This window comes from Bos indicus x Bos taurus, chromosome 13 (genome assembly GCF_003369695.1).
Source record: "Bos indicus x Bos taurus breed Angus x Brahman F1 hybrid chromosome 13, Bos_hybrid_MaternalHap_v2.0, whole genome shotgun sequence".
Lineage (NCBI taxonomy): Eukaryota > Metazoa > Chordata > Mammalia > Artiodactyla > Bovidae > Bos > Bos indicus x Bos taurus.
The window spans coordinates 21,700,564-21,722,066 of NC_040088.1; the positions used below are offsets into that span (position 1 = coordinate 21,700,564).

General features: G+C 46.0%; 1 protein-coding gene across 5 annotated transcripts in view; it reads right to left on the reverse strand.

Annotated features, from left to right (window-relative positions):
* Positions 1–635: 635 nt before the first annotated feature.
* Positions 636–21,503, reverse strand: part of POFUT1 (protein O-fucosyltransferase 1) — a 39,912-nt gene continuing 19,044 nt past the window's right edge. For 2 of the 5 annotated variants that reach the window (XM_027558837.1, XM_027558832.1), the window contains one exon: positions 14,761–19,816. In XM_027558837.1, coding sequence (XP_027414638.1) covers positions 19,813–19,816 — 4 coding nt within the window. In that variant the 3' untranslated portion in view covers positions 14,761–19,812. Of the gene's footprint in view, positions 1,055–1,729; positions 1,834–14,760; positions 19,817–21,503 lie in introns of those variants that run through there. The other 3 variants (XM_027558835.1, XM_027558834.1, XM_027558833.1) reach the window with 3 other exon arrangements.

A 21,503-nucleotide genomic window follows, 5' to 3' on the forward strand; every position in this document is an offset into this window, starting at 1 on the left:
ATCCATCAAATATTTACAACGGTCATTACCTTTTGATATTGGCATTATAGTTTATTCTTATTTTCTTCTTAACACTTTTTGTATTTTCTAAATTTTATGTAGTAAGCAGAACTATATTTATTGTGAATAATAAGTAGCTACCATTACACACTTATTAGAATGGCCAACATCCAGAAGAGCGACAACACCAAATGTGGGTGAAAACATGAAGCAGTGGGAGCTCTCATTCACTGCTGGTGGGAAAGCAGAATGGGGCTTCCTAGGTGGCCAACGGTAAAGCATTTGCCTCCCAGTGCAGGAGATGCAGGTTCAATCCCTGGATCAGGAAGGTCGCCTGGAGGAGGAATTGGCAACTCACTCCAGGATTCTTGCCTGGAAAATCCCGCGGACAGAGGAGACTAGCGGGCAAGAGTCCCTAGGGTCGCAAAGAGTCTGACATAACTGAGCATGCATGCTTACGTTTACAGGAATGCAAAATGAATGGTACAGCCACTTTGGAAGGCAGTTTGGCAGTTTCGGTGTTTTTTTTTTTTTTACAAAACTAAACATACATTTAACATACAATCCAGCAAGTATGCTCCTTGGTATTTATCCAAAGGAGGCAAAAAAACTGTCCACACAAAAACCCGCATACAGATATTTATAGCAGCTTTATTAATAATTACCAAACTCGGAAGCCACACTGAAGATGTCATTCAGTAGGTGAATGGATAAATAAACTGGAATATCCAGATAATGGAATATTATTATTCATTGCTAAAAAGAAATGAGCTATCAACCCATGAAAAGCCACGAGAAGACTTAAATGTGTACTACTAGGGTAGGCTGCAGTCCATGGGGTCTCGAAGAGTTGGACACGACTGAGCGACTTCACTTTTACTTTTCACTTTCATGCACGGGAGAAGGAAATGGCAACCTGCTCCAGTGTTCTTGCCTGGAGAATCCCAGGGATGGGGAAGCCTGGTGGTCTGCCATCTCTGGGGTCGCACAGAGTCAGACACAACTGAAGCGACAGCAGCAGCAGCAGCAGGGGAAAGAAGTCAATCTGAAAAGGCTACACAATGTATGATCGCAACTATGTGACATTCTGAAAAAGTGTGGAGACAGTTAAAAGATCAATGGCTGCCAGGGGTTAGCGGTGAGGGATGAAAATGTAGAGCACGGAGTATTTTAAAAGCAGCGAAAATAACTCTACATGATACTATACTGCTGGATATATGTCATTATGGACTTGCCAGGTGGCACTACTGGTAAAGAACCCACTTGCCAATGCAGGAGACATAAGAGACGGGGGTCCGATCCCTGGGTCAGGAGGATCCCCTGGAGAAAGGAAACCCAAGGATAGAGGAGCCTGGCTGGCTACCATCCATAGGATCGCAAAGAGTTGGACACAACTGAAGTGACTTAGCATGCAAGCACACATATGTCATTATATATTGTTCAAAACCATAGAATGTACAAAAGCAAATACTACTGTAAACTATGGACTTTCTGTGATAATGATGGGTCAAAGTAGGTTCATCAGTTGTAACAAATGTACCACTCTGGTGAAGGATGCTGATAATGGGGGCAGTTATGCATGTGGGGGACAGGAGTCAACTTTGTTGTGAACCTAGAATCTGGCTTTTAAAAAACTCTCTTAAAAAATAAACGAACTAAGTATCGGTTGCGGTTTTGATGAAGGATATCATTGGAAACCACCATTCTGATCCTGGTGATTACAATTCCTGGGGTGACCATTACCTGTAGTGTGATGAAGGTCCATCACTTCCCTTTCCTGTCCCCGAGCAGCAAGGACATCTCTGATGCCTTCGGAACAGCAAAACTCAGGCTCTGCACAAAGATAGCATCCAACATAGCAATGGCCAACCCATCAGAAAACATTTACTGAAGCGACTGTGGGCAGGGCATCACTTTAGGAACAACAGGACACCTAAGGATGACTAAGACATAGCGTTTGCACTAAGCTGGGACTCCAGAAGCATGGGGAATCTTGGCTCTACCAATTCTGTGTGACCTTGAATAAGTTGCTTTCCTTCTCTGAGCTTCAGTTTCTTCACCTACAACCTGGGTGTGACTCCTGCTGGATGACCTCGCAGAATTCCTATGGGAGAGTCGCTAATGAAATGCTAAAGTATGGGGCTTTCCTTGTGGTCCAGTGGCTAAGACTCTGACTCCCAATGCAAGGGCCTGGGTTCAATCCCTGGTCAGGGAAGTAGATCCTACATGCCACTGCTGAAGATCCTGCATGCCACAACAAAGATCGCAGACCCCGCATGCTGCAGCTAGGACCCGGTGCAGCCAAATAAATTAATTATTTTTATTTTAAAACAGAAACACTGAAGTGAGATGCTCCATTACTTAATGGCTTACGGGAGATGCAGGTAAGGGGGAATCTCCAGGTTTGGAGGCAGGCAGATCTAGGTTTGGATCTCAGCCCTGCCACTGACGGCTGTGAGGCCTTGGACAAGACACTTGATTGCTCACAGCCACTGAGTGAGGAACTGTGAGGAACACAGGCCCAAGGAGCATGGTGTGATATCAAAGCCCATGAACTGAGAATTCAGACCCGGATGCAAGACCCAACTCTGCCATTTATCAGCTACATGTGATCTTCTGGCTATTTCCAAGGAGAATCAGAAGTAAAGAAATTCAAAGGCACATTCCTGACCAGTAGGAAAGTGAGATCAGGGGGTGAAAAGAAAGGAAGCACTTGGGTTAAGAACGGAGACAGATAATCCACAGGTACAAGGTGGTGGCTGAGGGTAAGAAGACCAAGGGGAAGCCCAGGGGAGAGCTGAAAGGATATTTAAGGAGCATTTACAGTAAGTCAAGTATTTCAATCCTTACAATCACCTATTCTGAAGGCACTTTTATCATCCTCACCTTACAGGTGGGAAAACTGGCCAAGGTTACATTTTTGTCCCATGAACCCAGAGCCCACACTCTTTCCTCTGCCTACAGTCAGGTGGTCCCAGCTCATCATCCCTGTACTTCCCTCAAGTTTTCTGCAAATACTGGATGTGTCTCCAGACTAAAAAATAGCCTATTTTCCTCCTCCCCTGAGGCTTCCAGACTTGTGGAGAGCAGACACAAACTCATAGTGATTTGAGATGAAGCCTGGGGAGGCCCATTCAGCCCATTACTGCCTGCAAAGTGATGCGTCTCGGTTACTCAGTCCCTACACCTGCAGATCTGCCTGGCCTGTCTCTGACTCTCCGGAGGCTCCCCTTCTCTCAGGGACAGAGCTTGGGGGCCCCAACAACCTCACTGTTGGCCATATTTCCCACGTTTCTCTGGCCTGTCCCCATGAGCCCACAGCCCTCTTTGTGCCTTTTTTCCAGAGGTCCTTCCCCCCTCAAATTCCCTCTCCCCTGGACCCCTCTTTCTTCTCATACATGACAGATCTCTGTTCATCACCCCTCACCCACCCCCATTCCACTCCAAAATAGGATCCTGCAAGCTTCCTCTTTCAGCTCAGTTTTGTCTCAGTCTTGCACAAAGGGAAATGTTATATGTGCTGGCACCTAAGAGGAGAATGTGAACTGTACTTCTAACAATTAAAACCAAGTAAGTAAGTGCTAGTCACTCAGTCATGTTGAATTCTTTGAGACCCATGGACTGTAGGCCACGAGGCTCCTCTGTCCATTGACCTCTCCAGGCAAGAATACTGGAGTGGGTAGCCACTGTCTTCTGCAAGGGATCTTCCCAATCCAGGAATTGAACCTGGGTCTCCTGTATTGCAGGCAGATTCTTTACCATATGTGCTGACATCTAAGAGGGAAATGTGAACTGCACTTCTAACAATTAAAACCAAAGTCCCCCTTTAAAGGGCCTCCTAGGTGGCGTTAGTGGTAAAGAACCGCCTACCAATGCAGGAGGCATAAGAGATAGCAGGTTTGATTCCTGGGTGAGGAAGATCCTCTGGAGGAGGGAATGGCAGCTGACTCCAATATTCCTGCCTGGAGGATCCCATGAAAGAGGAAACTGGTGGGCTACAGTCCATAGTGTAGCAAAGAGTCAGACACAACTGAAGTGACTTAGCATGCACACACACCTCCTTTAAAACCTTGGAACTTACCTTAACCATCCTTATCAAAAATTACCTTTACAGGGAGAGCTAGAAACAGTTTATAGAAGCCCAAGAGAGGCTTTCATAACAATTTATTTATTTATTACATTTATTTAGCACAGCATATTCATTTTAAAATATTTGTTTCTATTTATTGTTTATCCCTAGGTTGGGAAGACCCCCTGGAGAAGGGAAAGGCTACCCACTCCAGTATTCTGGCCTGGAGAATTCCATGGACTGTATAGTCCATGGGGTTGCAAACAGTCAGGCACCACTGAGTGACTTTCACTTACTTACTATAAATTATTTATTTATTGATTTAGTGTTTCCTAATGCCAGGCACTGTTGTGAATACTTTACAGCCTATCTTTTCCCATATCTACATCTTTAAGAGGTGGAAACTATTATGATCTCCATTCACAGATGAGAACTGAGATTTCAAATCATTACCCAGTAAGAGGCAGAGCCAGAATCAGTCTGTTCTAATCCAGTTTCAAAGCCCATGACTTTGGTGTCTCTGGGCCCACAAACGGGTGGACTGGGGGAGCATCTGACTACAGTCATATTTTACCTGGTATGCTATATATTTTAAAAACAGAGAGGGCTTTCCTGGTGGCTCAGTGGTAAAGAATCCGCCTGCCAGTGCAGGAGACATGGATTGGATCCTTGATCCGGGAAGATCCCACATGCTGTGGAGCAACTAAGGTCATACGCCTCAGTTATTGAACCTGTGCTCTAGAGCCATGAAGCCACAACGGCTGAGCCCATGTGCTGCAGCTACTGAAGCCCACACGCCCTCTGCCCACATGCAGAGTCCATGCTCTGCAATAAGGGAGGCCACTGCAATGAGAAGCCCGCACACCACATCTAGGGAGTGGCCCTGCTTTCCCCAACTACAAAGTCTTCACAGCAATGAAGACTCAGCACAACCAAAAATAAATAAATAAATACAAATAGAAATTTTAAAAACTAGAGAATCAATTGCCAACATTTAAAAACTAGCAGATTTCTCCTATCAATTGGAATTTTCAACTTCTCTTGAAATATCCAAGGAATTCCCTGGTGGTCCAGTGGTTAGGACTCTCTCTCACTGACAAGGCCCTGGGTTCCATCCCTGGTCTGGGAACTAAAATCCCACAAGTCATGAGGCTTGTGGCCAAAAAAAAAAAAAAATTCCTAAGACTCAGCCACACTGTCTGGGTTCCCACATGGCAATAATTGGCTGGGGGCAGTAGCAACAGCCCCTGTTAAACAGAATGTGTGCATTCCACTTTGCCATTGGCTCCCTGATCCCTTGCAGACCTACCTCATTTTTAAAAAAGTTTCTTTGGCTGTGCCGCATGACATGTGGGATCTTAATTCCCTGACCAGGGATCGAACCTGTACCCTCTGCACTGGAAGCACAGAGTCTTAACCACTGTATTGCCAGGGAAATTCCATTTATTTTCTTTGACTTCCTGGCCTTTGGAAGCATGTGAGTTTGTGACTCCTGGGTCTACAATTTCTGATAGCTGTAGTTTCCTTGCAATGTGATGAGTTCCCCATCACTGGAGATGTGCATACTGACGTTTAGTGCAGGTGCTGGAAAGAGATTGCAAGAGCTAAATGGGATCAGATAGCATATATAATCCTTTCCAGCCCTGCAATGCCAAATATTTACTTAAGGCTACAGCATGTATTGTCAAGCACTAACTTCCCCTCTGATCTCAACTTACTGTTTCAACCTTTCCTTCTCTTTACCTTGGTTTCTTGATCTATTTATATATTTTAATCATATGATTATGCTGTATGAATTCTGGTAAGCTTCCTCAAATCCTTTTTGGAACAAGGCATGGGGAACAAATAAATCCTGACATAAATATTTACATAAAGGGCTTGGTTCCAGATACTGAAAAGAAAAAAGAGAACTGTAAGTTGTAACAGCCAAGGTATCTTAGTTTCCCTGAGATGCTTGGGCTCAAAATGATAAAGGACCTAGGAGTCTGGGGTGTAGCAGCTGAATGAGCATGAGGCAAGGTGGTCTCAACCTAATGTCTCAGGAAATGAAGCCTCAATGCTTTATCACCCATTATTTATTTAAAATAGATTTTAAAATTACAAAACTAATTATGGCAGTTTTTTAAAAAATTGCTTCAGATTCCTTAACATTTCTCCCATGGAGAGGGAGTATCTATGTTTTCTTTCCTTGAATCTGAGTGGGCTCGTGGCTGATTTAACCAATATGCTATGCTTAGTTGCTCAGTCATGTCCGACTCTTTGCAATCCCATGGACTGCAGCCCACCAGGCCCCTCTGTCCATGGGATTATCCAGGAAAGAATACTGGAGTGGGTTGCCACTCCCTTCTCCAGGGGATCTTCCCCACCCAGAGATCGAACCCAGGTTTCCCATGTTGCAGGCAGATTCTTTACCATCTGAGCTACCAGGGAAGAAAGATGGTACAGATGATCTTATGTGAAAAGCAGAAATAGAGACACAGACACAGAGAACAACAGTATGGACACCAAGAGGGGAAAGGGAGGAGGGATGGATTGGGAAATCGGGACTGACACATGTTCTGCTGCTGCTGCTAAGTCGCTTCAGTTGTGTCCGACTCGTAGCGACCCCATGGACTGCAGCCCACCAGGCTCCTCCGTCCATGGGATTTTCCAGGCAAGAGTACTGGAGTGGGGTGCCATTGCCTTCTCCGGACATATGTTCACTACTATGTATAAAATGGTAACTAACGAGAGCCTACTGTATAGATCAGGGAACTCTACTCAGCACTCTGTAGTGACTATATGGGAAGGGAATCTGAAAAAGAGGAGATATACGTGTATGGATGGCTGATTCACTTTGCTATACAGTAGAAACTAACGCAACATTGTAAAGCAACTATACTCCAATAGAAATTAATTAAAAAGAAAAGTAGCCTCATGGAAATACCTACATGGGGAATAACTAAAGCCTCCTGCCACCATCAGTGAGGAACTGAGGCCTCCTTTCTGCAGCCACGTGAATGCCCATCTCGGAAGGAGACTCTCCAGCCTTGATCAGGCCTTCAGACAATTACAGCCAAGGATGACTTCTTGACTATAACTTGATGAGCCAGAACCACTCAGCTAAGCTGATGCCAGATTCCTGTCTCTCAGAAATTGGGAGAGGCGATAAATGCTTATTGTTTTCACCTGCTGAGTTTCAGGGTTCATTCATTCACATCAACAGATAACTAGTAGTACCCAAGGTTCAAAATTTTTAAACATACGAAAGAAGATATAGCAAAAGCTCTTTGTCACTCCTACCTCTAAACACCTGGTCCCCCATCTTCTCCCACCTCCCCCAGCTAATTTACAGAAAGCCCTTGGGAAATGTTAGGTTTATTATCTGGAATACAGAAGCCGATACCCTTGGCTCCTCTTATAGATTATCTGACTGAAGATAGGCTGCAGCAATATGGCATTCCCCTTCCAAGCTACAAAGCCATGCCCTTCTTTCTGCACAGGAACTGGGCCTTTTCAGCCCTGATGCCACCTTTCCCTGCCATAGCCTCGATCTCCCACGAGCATCCCCACATCCTCTCTCAAGTGTGAGGGTGGGGGATTCCCCTCCTTGCACACCAGTGGAAAACATTGGTGTGAAAGACATACGTCTTTTTCTTTGACCCACAGAAATCAGAAATCAAACCACACATCTCCCAACACAGTCCCAGCCTGGTCCCCAGCCTTCTTTCCAAGGTGTCCAGTCTTTATCCTGCCCCAGCCTTATATCCTCACCCCAGACTTCCCAGTCTGCTCTTCTGACCTCCCAAGATACTGCTCATGCCAATCCTTCTTCCCCGAATGCTCTGCTCCCAACCTACCCTTTTGAAAAAAGCCACTTCTCTCTCTGTGTAAAAGCTTCCCCAGATATCCTCAAATGCCTCCTTGCTTCCAATCTGGCCCCCATCCATCCGTTGTCCACTTGACAGCCAGGAGACTGACGTAAGACCTGAGGTGGTGCTTCCACTTCTGGCAAGATGGAGAAACAGTCTCCACCCTGCCTCTGTTGCTGAATGCAGTTCCACACATTGGACAGGGGCAACAAGCAGCTCTTGAGAGTTCAGAGAAGTCAGCAGTAGAAGGCAGATCAGGGAAGAGAGCAATTCAAGGATCACCAGTCCGGCAGTGAGTTTACGTGTTTTTTTTCAACTTAAGTGTATGTATTTTATTTATTTTATTTTGATTTATTTGGCTGTGCCAGGTCTTAGTTATGGCATGTAGGATCTAGTTCCCTGACCAGGGTTCGAACCCAGGTCCCCTGCATTGGGAGCTCCAAGCGTTAGCAACTGGACCACCAGGGAAGTACCCATGTGTTTTGTTTTTTCCCTCTGGTATTCCTTGGGCTGTCTCAATGCACTCAAAAGGACCAGGACGGGGGCACAGGGAGATCCTTCTTTTCGTCCTTTCCTCCTTTCTCGCGTGTCCTCCCCCCCAGGCCATCCGTGGTGGCACAGGTGGTGGCAGGTGCCTCTGGGAGCCTCAAAGGATGAGGAAGGAAACGTTCCTCTCTAACTGGAGGCGCTGTGGTCCAGAGTGGGGTGAACCACTACTGATTTGTCCCCTACTTGAGCGCAGTCGAGGGAAATGCGTGTCAGAGTCGGGTAAACAAAGCCCCAGGGAGCCAGAAAGTCCCAGGGGTAGAGCAGGGAGGCAGGAGTTTGGAATAGTGACCCCATAAAGTTATCTGTGAACTTCTGGTCTCACCCACTAGCTGCATATGAGTGGATCTCACTTAAACAGCTCTGCACAGACTTTGAGAACTGAATCACGAGTGAGTCCGCTTGAGACCCAAGTTCCGAAAGCCCATAAGTGGTCCACAGAGCGGATGCGCATGGCACCAAAGAGAGTTTGAAAACAGGACTGACATCGGAACCAAAATCCACAGAAGGCAGGAGTTGAACCCACTTTGCCAGTTGCCTGCTAAGACATAACGATCGATATTCTCTGTGCGATTTAAGTGAGATTAAAGGCTATTAATGTAGGACAGGAAGGCCTGGCGTGCTGCGATTCATGGGGTCTCAAAGAGTCAGACATGACTGAGTGACTGAACTGAACTGAACATAATAATCAAAACGCCCAGGACAAACTACCCGCAATACAAAGAAGTAGCAAATTTCTACTAGCATGGGAAAGTCGATGAAAAGATGTCAACAGCAAGACGCTGGAATGATCTAAAGACCTTTAAGCAGCTGTTACAAAAATACCCCAAGGAGAAAATGGGGAGTTAATGTTTAATGGGTATGGAGTTTTAATTCGGAAAGAAGAAAAAGTTCTGGTGATGGGTGAGTGGTGACAATTATACAACAGTGTGAGTATACATAATGCCCTGAACTGTATACTTAAACTTGGTTAAAGTGGTAAATCTTATGTATGCTTTACCATTATTTTAAAAAATACTCCATGGAGTAAGGATAAAGATTTTAGCTTTCTTTAACTTTTCATAATAGAATATCTCAAATGGAAAATTTAAAAGTGGAACATACAATAACTGATATTAAAAACTCAATGGAGGGCTTCCCTGGTGGTCCAGTGGTTAAGAATCCACCTGCCAATGCAGGGAACATGGGTTTGATCCCTCATCTGGGAGGATCCCACACGCTGAGGAGCAACTAAGCTCGTGAGCCACAACTATTGAGCCTGTGCTCTAAAGCTAGGGAGCTGCAACTACCGAGGCCTGCCGGCCTAGAGCCTGAGCTCCACAGCAAGAGAAGTCAGAGTAGCCAACACTCTATGCAACTAGAGAAAGCCCACATGCAGAAATAAAGACCAACCACAGCCGAAAATAAAATTAGTTAATTAAAATAAATAAATCTTTTTTAAAAAAAAAAAAGCTCAGTGGATAGGCTAAACAGTAGAATGGAGATAGCACAATCTGTGAACTTGAGGACAGATCAATAGAAATTACCCAATCTGAACACCAGAAAAAAATAAACATGGTCCATGAGACCTATGGTACAGTATCAAAAGGTTAGCATAATGGAAGGATGGGAGAAGGAGTACAGTGCATGAGTGTTTACAGCACTTCATTCACAATCCACTCCCCAACTGGAAATAACCCTTCCATGGATAAATCAGTAAAGAAACCGTGATATATCTTCACAAAGCTCAGCAATGCAAAGCAACGAGTTATGTGATACCTGTAAATGGGCTTCCCAGGGGGTTCAGTGATAAAGAATCTGCCTGCTAATGCAGGAGACACAGGTTCAGTCCTTGGGCTGGGAAGACCCCCAGGAGAAGGAAATGGCAACCCACTCCAATATTTTTGCCTGGGAAATTCCACGGACAGAGGAACCCAGCTGACTATGGTCTACAGGGTTGCACGAGAGTTGGACATGGCTTATCAACTAAACAACAGCCTGTAATCCTAGATGACTCTCAGGGACATTACTGTGGGCGAAAGAAGCCAGTTTCAGAGGTTGGCGTACTACTACATGATGCCATTTATGACATTCTCAAAGGCAAACAATGGTGATGGATCAGTGGTTACCGCAGGTTAAGCGTGGGGAGAGTATCTCACTACAAAGGGAAACTGGAGGGCTTTTTGAAAGATGACGGAACTGTTCTGTATCCTGTTTGTGGTGGTGGTTACGCAAATGTGCACGTGTTAAAATTCATAGAACTATACACCAAAAAAAAAAAATTTTTTTTTACCACATGTTAATTAAAACAAAACAAAAACCTTGTGATAGTCAGTCTCAAGGTGGCCTACGGAGATCCTCACCTCCTTGTATTTATGGGCTGCGCAGTCCCAGGGAAGAGGGTTGGCCCATGGGATCAATAAAAATGGTAGAGGCAACAGTGAATGGCTTCTGAAGCTAAGTCATAAAAGACACTGCAGCTTCTGTCTATGTCACCTGAATCATTCTCTCTGAGGAAAGCAAGCCACAGCACTGTGAAGATAGCCAAGCAAGCCTGTGGAGAGGAGCTGAGCCACCCACAGCCAACCCCAACTTGCCAGTCACGGGAGTGGGTCATATTGGAGATGGACCCTCCAACCACAGTCAAGCCTCCAGGTGAATGCAGCCCTGACCAGTATCTCCTTGCAACCTTATAAGAGATCAGAACTGAACTGCTCAGCCAAGTTGCTCCAAAATTGTTGGCCCACAAAGAAACTGAGAGAGAATATATGATTATTGATGCTTGAAAAGACTATATTTTGGGTGACTTGTTATGTTGTTGTTCAGTAGCTCAGTTGTGTCTGACTCTTTGCAATCCCATGGACTGTAGCACGCCAGGCTTCCCTGTCCTTCACCACCTCCTGGAGCTTGCTTAAACTCATAACCATTGAATTGGTGATGCCATCCAACCATCTCATCCTCTGTCATCTCCTTCTCCTCCTGCCCTCAGTCTTTCCTAGCATGAGGGTCTTTTGCAATGAGTCAGCTCTTCACATCAGGTGGCCAAACAATTAGAGCTTCAGCTTCAGCATCAGTCCTTCCAATGAATATTCAGGATTGATTTTGTAGGACTGACTGGTTTGATCTCCTTGTAGTCCAAGGGACTCTCAAGAGTCTTCTCTAACACCACAGTTCAAATGCAGCAATTCTTTGATGCTCTCAGCCTTCTTTATGGTCCAACTCTCACATTCGTACATGACTCCTGGAAAAACCACAGCTTTGACGAGACAGACTTTTGCTGGCAAAGTAATGTCTCTGCTTTTTAATATGCTGTCGAGGTTTGTCATAGTTTTTCTTCCACGGAGCGTGCGTCTTTTAATTTCATGGCTGCAGTCACCATCCACAATAGGTAATGACAGTCCTGAGATATAGGTCAGATCATGTCTCTCCCCTGCTCAGGACCTCCCAGTGGCTTCTCACATTACTGACATAAAAGCCAGAGATGAGGCCCACTCAGATCTGGTCCGTGCCCTCCTCATACCTCACCCACTTCTCCTCCTTCCTGTCCCTCAAACATGCCGGGCTAGCTTCCACTCCAGTACTTGCTATTCTTTACCCGGAATGCTCTTCCCAAGTATGCATACACTCACTCACCCCCTGCAGGTCTCACTCAAATGCCACGTGGACACAAAGGTCTTCTCTGACCACCCCAGCCACTCTCCTTCCCTCTACCCTAGTTCGTTCTCCTTCATGGTTTTCATGACCTCATACTTTATATACACATTTTTTTTATTATCTGTTTCTCCCCCATTACAAAGCAAGTTCCATGAGAGGAAGGACTCAATGTATAATGGTTCAATGGTTTAATTTGTATTCCCATTTTACAGATGAGAACACTGAGTCCCAGTGATTACACACTAGATTAATATTAAAGATAGTCCGGGCACCCAAGCCTTGGGACACCAAACCTAATGCCTTTTCTAAAGAATCAACCAATCCAAAGTCCTCATTTTCTAGTTCAAGAGGAGACAAGAGTTCAGAGAGGGCTGGGAGGACTTCCCTGGTAGTCCAGTGGCTAAGATTCCATGCTTCCAATGCAGGGGGCCTGAGTTCCTAATGCAGGGAACTAAATCCCACATGCTGTAACTAAGAGTTTACATGCTGCATCTCAAGATTCCATGTGTCTCAACTAAGACCCGGCATGGCCAAATATATATATATATATGTTTTGTTTTTTTTTTTTTAAAGAGAGAGGGCCAGGAATTTTCCTGTCACAAAGAGACAGTTCACTTGTATACCACTGACCAATATGGGCAGGAGTGGGGTCTCCCCCATTGGCTGAGAGCTCAGCTCCTGTTCGTTCACCAGCAATGGTTGGGAGAAGATGGTCTCCCAGTGAGCTAACACAGCACTGAAACACAAAGGACAGAAGTCCAGAAAGTTTCCAGCAGGCGGTGCCTGGTGAGGCTTCTGGAGCCCCAGTAAAGTTTAACCCCCATATCTGGAGCCCTTGCAATAGTTCCAAAACATATTCATGCCCTTTAGCATCTCTCTGGCAGCCCCGTGTCAGCTGCTGGCTCAGAAACCGAGCCTTCGAAAGATGGTTTTGCAATTTGTGAAATAATACTATTATCATGAAGCATCGATGATGTGCCAGGTACTCTGGTAATAGCAGTTCTTTAAATTCTCACAATGATCCTATAAAGTAGGATGAAATTATATCATATATGGGCTCAACAAATTAGGGCAGAAAGAATAAATTTTGCCTTTATACTTTGGGACTTGACTGTAAAGGAAGCTGAGACTCAACTGAAGACATTATTTCCACTTGACAGATGCAAACACTGAGTCTCAGATAGGCCAAGAACTGGCATGAGTCACACAGCAGTTAGTGGCTGAGTTGGGGTTCAAACCCAAATCTCCTGGACTGTGTAGAGCCATCGAAATATACCACCAGAACAGAAATCAAAGTGTCTGGACCCAAGATAAGTGGCTTCTCCCTAAGCCACATCAAAAACCAATGAAGCCAGACAGTGTAGGGAACAGGCACATGCCAGGGAGGATGAATTGGCACAAGCTCTTTGGAGGGCAATGTGGTCATGCCAATCAAAATGACAAATGTGCACTCTCTTTTGACCCACCAATGCCACTGCTAGAAACACATGTGGGAAATGGCACCTGTTCCGTGTTTTTCATTGCGGGCTCCTTTGTGATGCCTCTAAAAGGTTAAATGCCTCTTCCCCTGAGAGCCCCATTGGTCCTATGCTGAGGGGCTTCAGGGCTTGTATAAAGATAAGGCTGAGGAACATCCCAGGTGGTCCAGTGGCTAAGACTCCTTGCTCCCAGCGCAGGGGGCCTGGGTTCAATCCCAGGTCAGGCAACTAGATTCCACACGCCGCAACCAAGAGTCCACATGTCACAGCTAAAGATCCTGAATGCCTCAGCTAAGACCCGACACAGCCAAATAAGTAAAGAAAGAAAGATTGTTTTTTAAAAAATAAAGCTGGCTGTTAATGTACCATTTGCTACAATGGTGCTATTATTAGATTTTTTTCTTTTTTAAGGTAAAGCTGAGTGAGGGTTTCCTAACTTTGATCTTCATAATTCACATCATTTACTTAATATTTTTAATCACATCTGTAATTTAAAACACAAAAATGCAAAGTATCCCCAAAATAAATATACTCAAAGCAAAACAGGGTTACTAAATTCTGGCTAGCTAATGCTGACTCCCAGTCTGCCCTGTTAGCAAGATGGATTAGCAGGTGGTAGAGTAGTTAACGGCTGGCACTAAACTGAGACTTTCTCTTTGACATTGTTAACAGGACTGAGGAATTGCTGAAAAGAATCCTCTCCTCCTGCTAGTGCCCTGGACCTCCTAAACGATCTTATATTCTGTTAACAGAGGGGAAATAGTCCCACTCTGCAGAGAATGAATGTTCACCAGTTTTTTTTAGAGGTGGATCTTCAAAGAGGGATGGGTGTCCTCCTAGGCTTCCCTCTTCTCACTGGGGTGGGCTGAGTCATCGGGAAGGAGAGAGTTTATAGGAAATGCCTTTTGTTCCTTCCCTTCCTGCTCTTTACCTGGTTGGGCTTGGCGTTCTGGGCTGATTATCCATAAAGGATTAGCTGTAAAAACAAAACAAACCTGCTTGTCCTTAAATAATGTTATTTCAAGGCAAAGGTCCCAACCTTGAAATAAATAGGGTTTCAAGTAAGAATCTGAATTAATTCTGACAACATAATCCAGAGAGCAAGACTTGCCTTCAGGTTTTTTCCTGTTAACCCCACTAAGGACAAAGAGAAAACTGAAGAAAAGGATCTTTACTCCCGAGCCAGGGAAGGAATATTGTTTATTATCATCATTAAGCTTCTCTGAAGTGAACAGAACAGCTTTCTTTTACCCTCTATCCCATTTCTCCTTCTTGTCCATTCTCCTCCATGCTTTTAGAGGGTCTGTGATGTATCAGGACAGCATTTCCCAGCTTTGGTTCCTTTGGACACAAGTTTCTCCATTTCTGCCTAATCCACAACCCTCTCTACTGGTAGTTACTTAATTTTCAAAAAGTGTAACTCTCATTGTTTTGCTCATGTAAGTTTGGCTCCATCCTAAAACAATGAACTCCATTAAATGAAGGGCTGTATATAATATTTCCCCCAGTGCAAAATAAAGAGAAAAAAGTCAACGTTACAACACAAACTGAGCATGATGGGGACCTCTCAGAGCCACACCACTGACTATGCCTGCTGGAATTTTCCAGGCGTGCCAGGCCTCAGGGAAGGCCCTCCACAAGTGCTTGCTGGCTGGCTGACCACAGAGCATCACCCCCACGACCTTCTGACCAGTGGTGTTCGTTTTTGCTCCTGGAGAGCTTGTTAAAAGATCACTGGGCTGCATCTACAGAGATTCTGATTCAGCAGGTTCAGAGTGGGGCCTAGGAGTCTATAGTTCAAACAAGTTGCCCCAGGGGATGTCGACACTGCACGTCCAAGGAATATAATTTAAGTAAGTCTCGGGCTACTGGGCATCAAAATCTCTTGAAGGTGCATCTGAAGATGCAGATTCCTGGGCACTACACACCAGACATTCTGATTCCTCAGGCCTAGGTGGGTCCCTGGAATCTACCATATTAACCAGCTCTCCAAGGATCCTCCAGAGACCACCAGTGAAGTCAGGGACAACTTATCCTCCTTGTTTCTTGGGCCATAGACCTCAGCGCATTCTGGACTTCCTCTTCCCTCCTAATTCCACTGCAGCGTGTCAGCAAATCCTGCTGGCTCTTCCTTCAAAAGTTTCCAGTATGTGGACTTGGGAATGAGACAGTAAATGAAACAAGACTGGTGAAATGCTGAGGGTTGTTGAAACTGAAAGTTAATTTTATTACAATTTTTATGTATATTTGAATTTTTTCCCAAAAGGCAGCTTTATTTTTTTAATTTTATTTTTTGGCCACATCATGTAGCTTGCAAGATTTTAGTTCCCCAATCAGGGATTGAACCCAGGTCCTCAGCAGTGAGACAGTAAAGTCCTAACTAATGGACTGCCAGGGAATTCCCAAAAAGTAGCTTTTAAGTGTTGATCTAACAAATCCACTTCTAGGAATTTATCTTAATAAAAATGTTAGATAACAGAAAAAAAAAACTTACAAATATTTTCCAAATAATAATAGTAAAAAACTTGAAATATACTAAGTTCTCATAATAAAACAACAATAAACTACGAGACATAATAAACTATGGGACACCCCTCAGTGGAATTTTATATCGTTAAAAACACTTATTCAGACCATGTACCAATATAGAAAACATGATACACTATTAAGTAAAAAAAACCAGGACATTAAATTGTATATACTGCATGATTAAAACTATGTAAAGACTTACATTTTTTACAAAACATTGAAACTTTAAAGTCATTTTATACATCCAGAGTCTGACCAGTTTCCACCACAATCAATGCCATGACCTCTGCCTGAGCCCAATCGTTTCTCTTGCAGGCATCCCTGTGACACCTCTATCGTGGTCTCCCTGCTTCTATTCTTCCTCCTTCCCATCTCCTCTCCACATGGCAGCCAACAAATAGGTAAATCAGACCATGACTCTCCTTAGTTCAGACCCCACAAGGCTTCCCACATTTGTCCAAATAAAAGCCAAGGCTTGATCTTAACTAGGCTGAAGGACGGGTCATGTCACCTGTTCTCATCTACTCTGTTCCCTGCATCACTTCTGCCACTCCAGTCACACTGACCTCCTTGCTAGTTTTCATTCCAGCTTCAGGACCTTTGCACTTGCTGTTGCGCTGCCTCCAAAACGCTGAATGAGCATGGCCCCCTCCACAGCAGCTCTTTAGAGAGGCCTTCCCCGAGCTCATCTAAACCAGCACTGCTCCCACTCTGCATCCACCATGCCTTTTTAGTTTTCTTATAGCACTTAACACCTCCCACGATATATCTGCTTATTATGCCTTCTATTTATTAGAACGCAAATTCCCTGAGAACAAAGAATTTATGTCTGATCCTCTACTAAATCCCTAGTACCCAGCACAGAGCCTGGCAACTGGTCAATAAACACCTGTTGAATGAAAGCATGTTGAATTAAGTAACCACCCAAGAAAACTCTAAGTTTCATGTGGGCTTTCTCTTTCCTGGGGGATCCTCCCTCTCTGAAAGCTTCTGGCAGTGGCAGACCCACGGCTGAAGCCCACTGGGGACAAAAGGAGGCTGACCATTTCTCCATTCAAGGTCTCCATGGTGCACACACAGAGTAAACCAGGTCTTGTGAACCAGAGGAGCAGAGCAGGCTGGCTAACAGCATTGGCCTTTGGAGGTCAAATCTGGGCTGACCACTACCAGTTGTGTGGCCCTGAGGAAACTGAGAATTTTCCAAGTGTTAATCCTGCCTTGTACAGAAAGAGTAAGTTTCTACTTCCCAGGGCTAAGGTGGGGGTTAAACCAGGGAACACCCATAAAACACTTAGCAAGCACAGTGGCCGGCAGAGAGGAGGCGTGGGACCAGAGGCAGTCACACTAACCAACAGCCACGTACGGGCCTTTGTCTCCTTCAAGTTTACAATGGGCCCTTATCCTCCTTTTATCTGACTGGGGCCATTCAACCCCGTCGTCGTCGGTTTTATCACCATTTTATAGGTGGGGAAACTGGGTCAAAGGAATAAAGTGCTCGCCTACAAAACACACCGAATCAGACTACAGGTCTAGCGCCCTCACCTCCAGGAACACAAGCTACTATGATGGCTGATGCTCATCAGGAGGATTTGGGCAGCCTATTTGAGCCCCAGACTCTCAAGCGTGTGCAGCAAATGACATCAGTCAGAGAGCCACACCTTACCAACTGCCCAATAGAGGCAGGGGCTCGCTCCAATGTCCCTCAGTGAGGCTGATGCACAAGTCTGAGCAGATAAACTATCTCTGAGTCCACCCAGGATTTAAAATATTTTCCCCAGATGGGAAATACAAATGTCCTTTCTGTATTAAGAGTTTGATGGCAGCTCTAAGCAGCAAATGCCATCTTCACTGTTTGAGATCCTTGTTGCCATTCAGCCTCTGATCCAGTATGCCCTGAAAAAAAGGCATCTCTTCCTAAAGGCTACCCACGGGACACAGCTGTGAAGCTCTGGGACTGGCTTTCATCAGTCTCCCCCACTTTCCCAGGATTGAAGGCCAAGGGAGGTCACATGGTGGGGAAGTACTCAGCAGGTAACAGACATGAATTCTAGAACCACCCAAGAGAACTGTAAGGTTCAGGTGGGTTTTCTGTTTCTTGCAGGATTCTCCCTCCCTGCAGGCCCCTGGCAGTGGCAAACCCATGAGTAGAGCCCAGTGGGGACAAAAGGTGGCTGACCATTTCTCCATCTGAGGCCTCCACGGTGCACACACAGAGTAAACTGGGTCTTGTGAACTGGAGGAGTAGAGCAGGCTGGCTACCAGCACTGGTCCTTTGGAGGTCAAATGCCATGGCCCTTTGGAGGTCAAATCTGGATTGACCACTTCTGGCTGTGTGACCCTGAGGAAACTGAGAATTTCCTCAAGACCGAAAAATCACAGAGTCTCGGGGTCATGAATTTTTACCACTACAGCATTTGAGAGACAAAGAAACTCACAACCGTAACACTTTAGGTCTCATGGGCTTGGCTGAGACTACACTGGATGGGATGGAGCAGACAACCCCAGGAATGCAATGCGATGGCTCCTGGGTACTGAGCATCTTCCATCTGGTCAGGGGCTTAGTGACCACTCCCCTGCAAGGATACAGTCAGAAGGCTCCCGCTGCAGGAGGAAGGCTGGGGGGACAGGCCTGGAACCAATTTAATGACAAAGTTCTACAACCAGGCCCTTTGGAACAGGAGATAACGAGACCTCAAAAGGATCCCAGCAGGCCAGCAAGCCCTGGCCCTGGTGATGTGTTATGAGACACTGATGGTGCCACGTTTGGGGCAAGCCACCAACCGCCAAGAGACTCTGAGAGCAATACCATGACAGCCTGGCTTGATGGCAGGTGCTCCCTGCTGGGAACGAGCTGTGTGAGCAGCACTTAGCCGTCTGCGGCGTACTGACAACACTGTGGTCAGTAACTTCTTTGTGCATAGTGTTTATGACGGAGAAGACTATGCCCCAAACCCTGGAGATGGCCTAGGAAGTGGCGGCTGACAGTGGCTCAGGCCAGGCAGTGGGGATGAGCCTGAGGGCCGCTTTCGGGAGTCATGTGGAAAAGCAGTCAATACACTCAGCCACCCCTAGCCTTATCCACATTCTGTTAAGGTCATTTTAGGTACCTACATTAATGAACTTCACTGATTTTTTTTAAGATAAGGGAGAGTTATAGGGGAGTCATGATCTTGTATCAAAACTATAAAAATCTCTTTTTCTATATATAAAATCTCTCTGAAGAGAATTGAGCATCTCAGCCTCCTCAGAGCAGAGCAGACCAAAAGACAGAGCTTGGACTACTTTGCTGGTGTGAGAAATTCCCAGGAGAAGCAATAGGGAGCATATGAGAAAGGGAGATATCTGGCCACTAGGAGCTTGGAAGTCCCGTGTCCTGGGAGATGGACTGTCTTCCTCCTCCAGGAGGTCCCTGGTACTTTTCTCTGGTCTCTGATCCTTGAGGAATCAACCGTGGGAGCACCTCTAGCTGCCAGGCCTGGCTGGAGGGAACAGCTCAGACTGGTGGTGTGCTCCAGCTAGGATCAGAATTCATCCCGCAGCTGAGGGGGCCTGTCCATGCCAAAGAAGGAGGATGGTCTCCCATGGAGGTCCCGTTCCCGCTTTACGAAGGCAGTGAAGGAGGAGACACAGTTGCCAATAAAGTGGTCAGCTTGGCCGAGGATGTACAGGTCGATCTGGGCCACCTCAGGCTTCAGACTCACCACCTTCACCTGCAGGAGGAAGGGCAGGGCGTTTTAGCCAGGGTTTAGGACAAAGTGGCCAGATCCGCCAAGGCCTGCAGCCACCCCTCACCTTCTTTCTCTGTGCTGAAGTCACAGACATAGAAGGAGGCGTACAAAGCGTTAACACGTAGGGTTGGGGTGCCTGAGAGAAGTGCTGCCTAGCAGATGGTGACCCTAACCCTAAGCTCCACACGCACACCACTCATTCACACTCTGCCTTTGCTCATTGGTGTCTTCTGCCAGGAATGCCTATCCCCACCCATTGTAGTCCTGACCATACTCTCAAGGCTCAGTTCAAGGTCTGACTTTTTCATAAAGCCCTTGCCTCAAGGTTTTGGCTTCTCCAACCAAACCACAATCTGACCAAAGAGCACCCCACCCAACTGGTCCTGCTGCCTGGATGCCTCTGAGACTAAAGTCCTGTCCAATCTATCCCTGAGATATTCCTCAAAGGTGAACCTTTTTCTTGATGGACTACCACTCCCTGGCTGGTCACCATAATCTTTTCTTCTACTGGTCTGCTTACCAAAGGAAAAGTGAAAGTGAAAGTTGCTCGGTCATGTCCAACTCTTTGCGACCCCATGAACTATACAGTCCACAGAATTCTCCAGGCCAGAATACTAGAGTGGGTAGCCTTTCCATTCTCTTGGGGATCTTCCCAACCCAGGAATCAAACCCAGGTCTCCCGCATTGCAGGTGGATTCTTTACCAGCTGAGCCACAAGGGGAGCCCAAGAATACTGGAGTGGGTATCCCTTCTCCAGCGAACCTTCCTGACACAGGAATCCTACCAGGGTCTCATGCATTGCAGGTGGATTCTTTACCAATTGAGCTACGAGGGAAGCCCAGATATCATAGGAAAGCAGCCAAAAAACACTTTCACAGATTCCCCTACTCCCTTATTCCTCCCTCCCTCTATCCCAAGCTGAGCACCCTTAACTGGTGCCCTACTGCTCTGCAGATAAAGACTACAGATCTTGAATGTGGCCAAAGGCCTGTTCAGCTGCCTCTCCACCTTGAGCTCCAGCCACTTCACACCAGGCTCCCTTCTATCTCAGGATCTTTACACATGCTCCTCCCTCTGTTGGGGGTGCTTGTCTCTTTGCCTGGTTAACTCCTACTTAACTCTGACTCTGCAGCTCAAGTCTCATCTCCTTAGGGAAGCCCTCCTTGGCCCCCTCAGTCTAGTCCAGGCTCCTCTGCTCTGCATGTGCACAGAACCACGCTCCTTTCCTTTGTGGCACACATCTCCTTCGTGTGTAGCTTTCACTCAGCGATTCTCTGCTTAACGCCCATTTCCTGTACCTGGCTGGGGCTGTGTTGGTTTGCTGGTCACTTCTGACGGGGGTCTGTCTCAATATGCATCTGGGGACTGGACAAGTGAGTGAACGAGCCCCCATACCCAAGCCGGGCCCTCTCCTGTGGCATACCTTACAATTCTCTGCAAGTCTCTTTTCCTGAGTTTAGACTGTGAGCCCTGGAGGGCAGCACTACATCTTATTTATCAGTATCCCCGGCTCAGCACTGCCCCAGCTTAATGGATGAGCAAGGATTAGTTCAGGAGAGAGGGTAGGCTGAGCCCATGAAAGGAGGTGGGGAGTGGAGAAGGGCAAGAACAGTGGCACAGGAACAGGAAGTAGAAATGGCAAGAGGTTCAAGGTGTAGCAAGTATACCA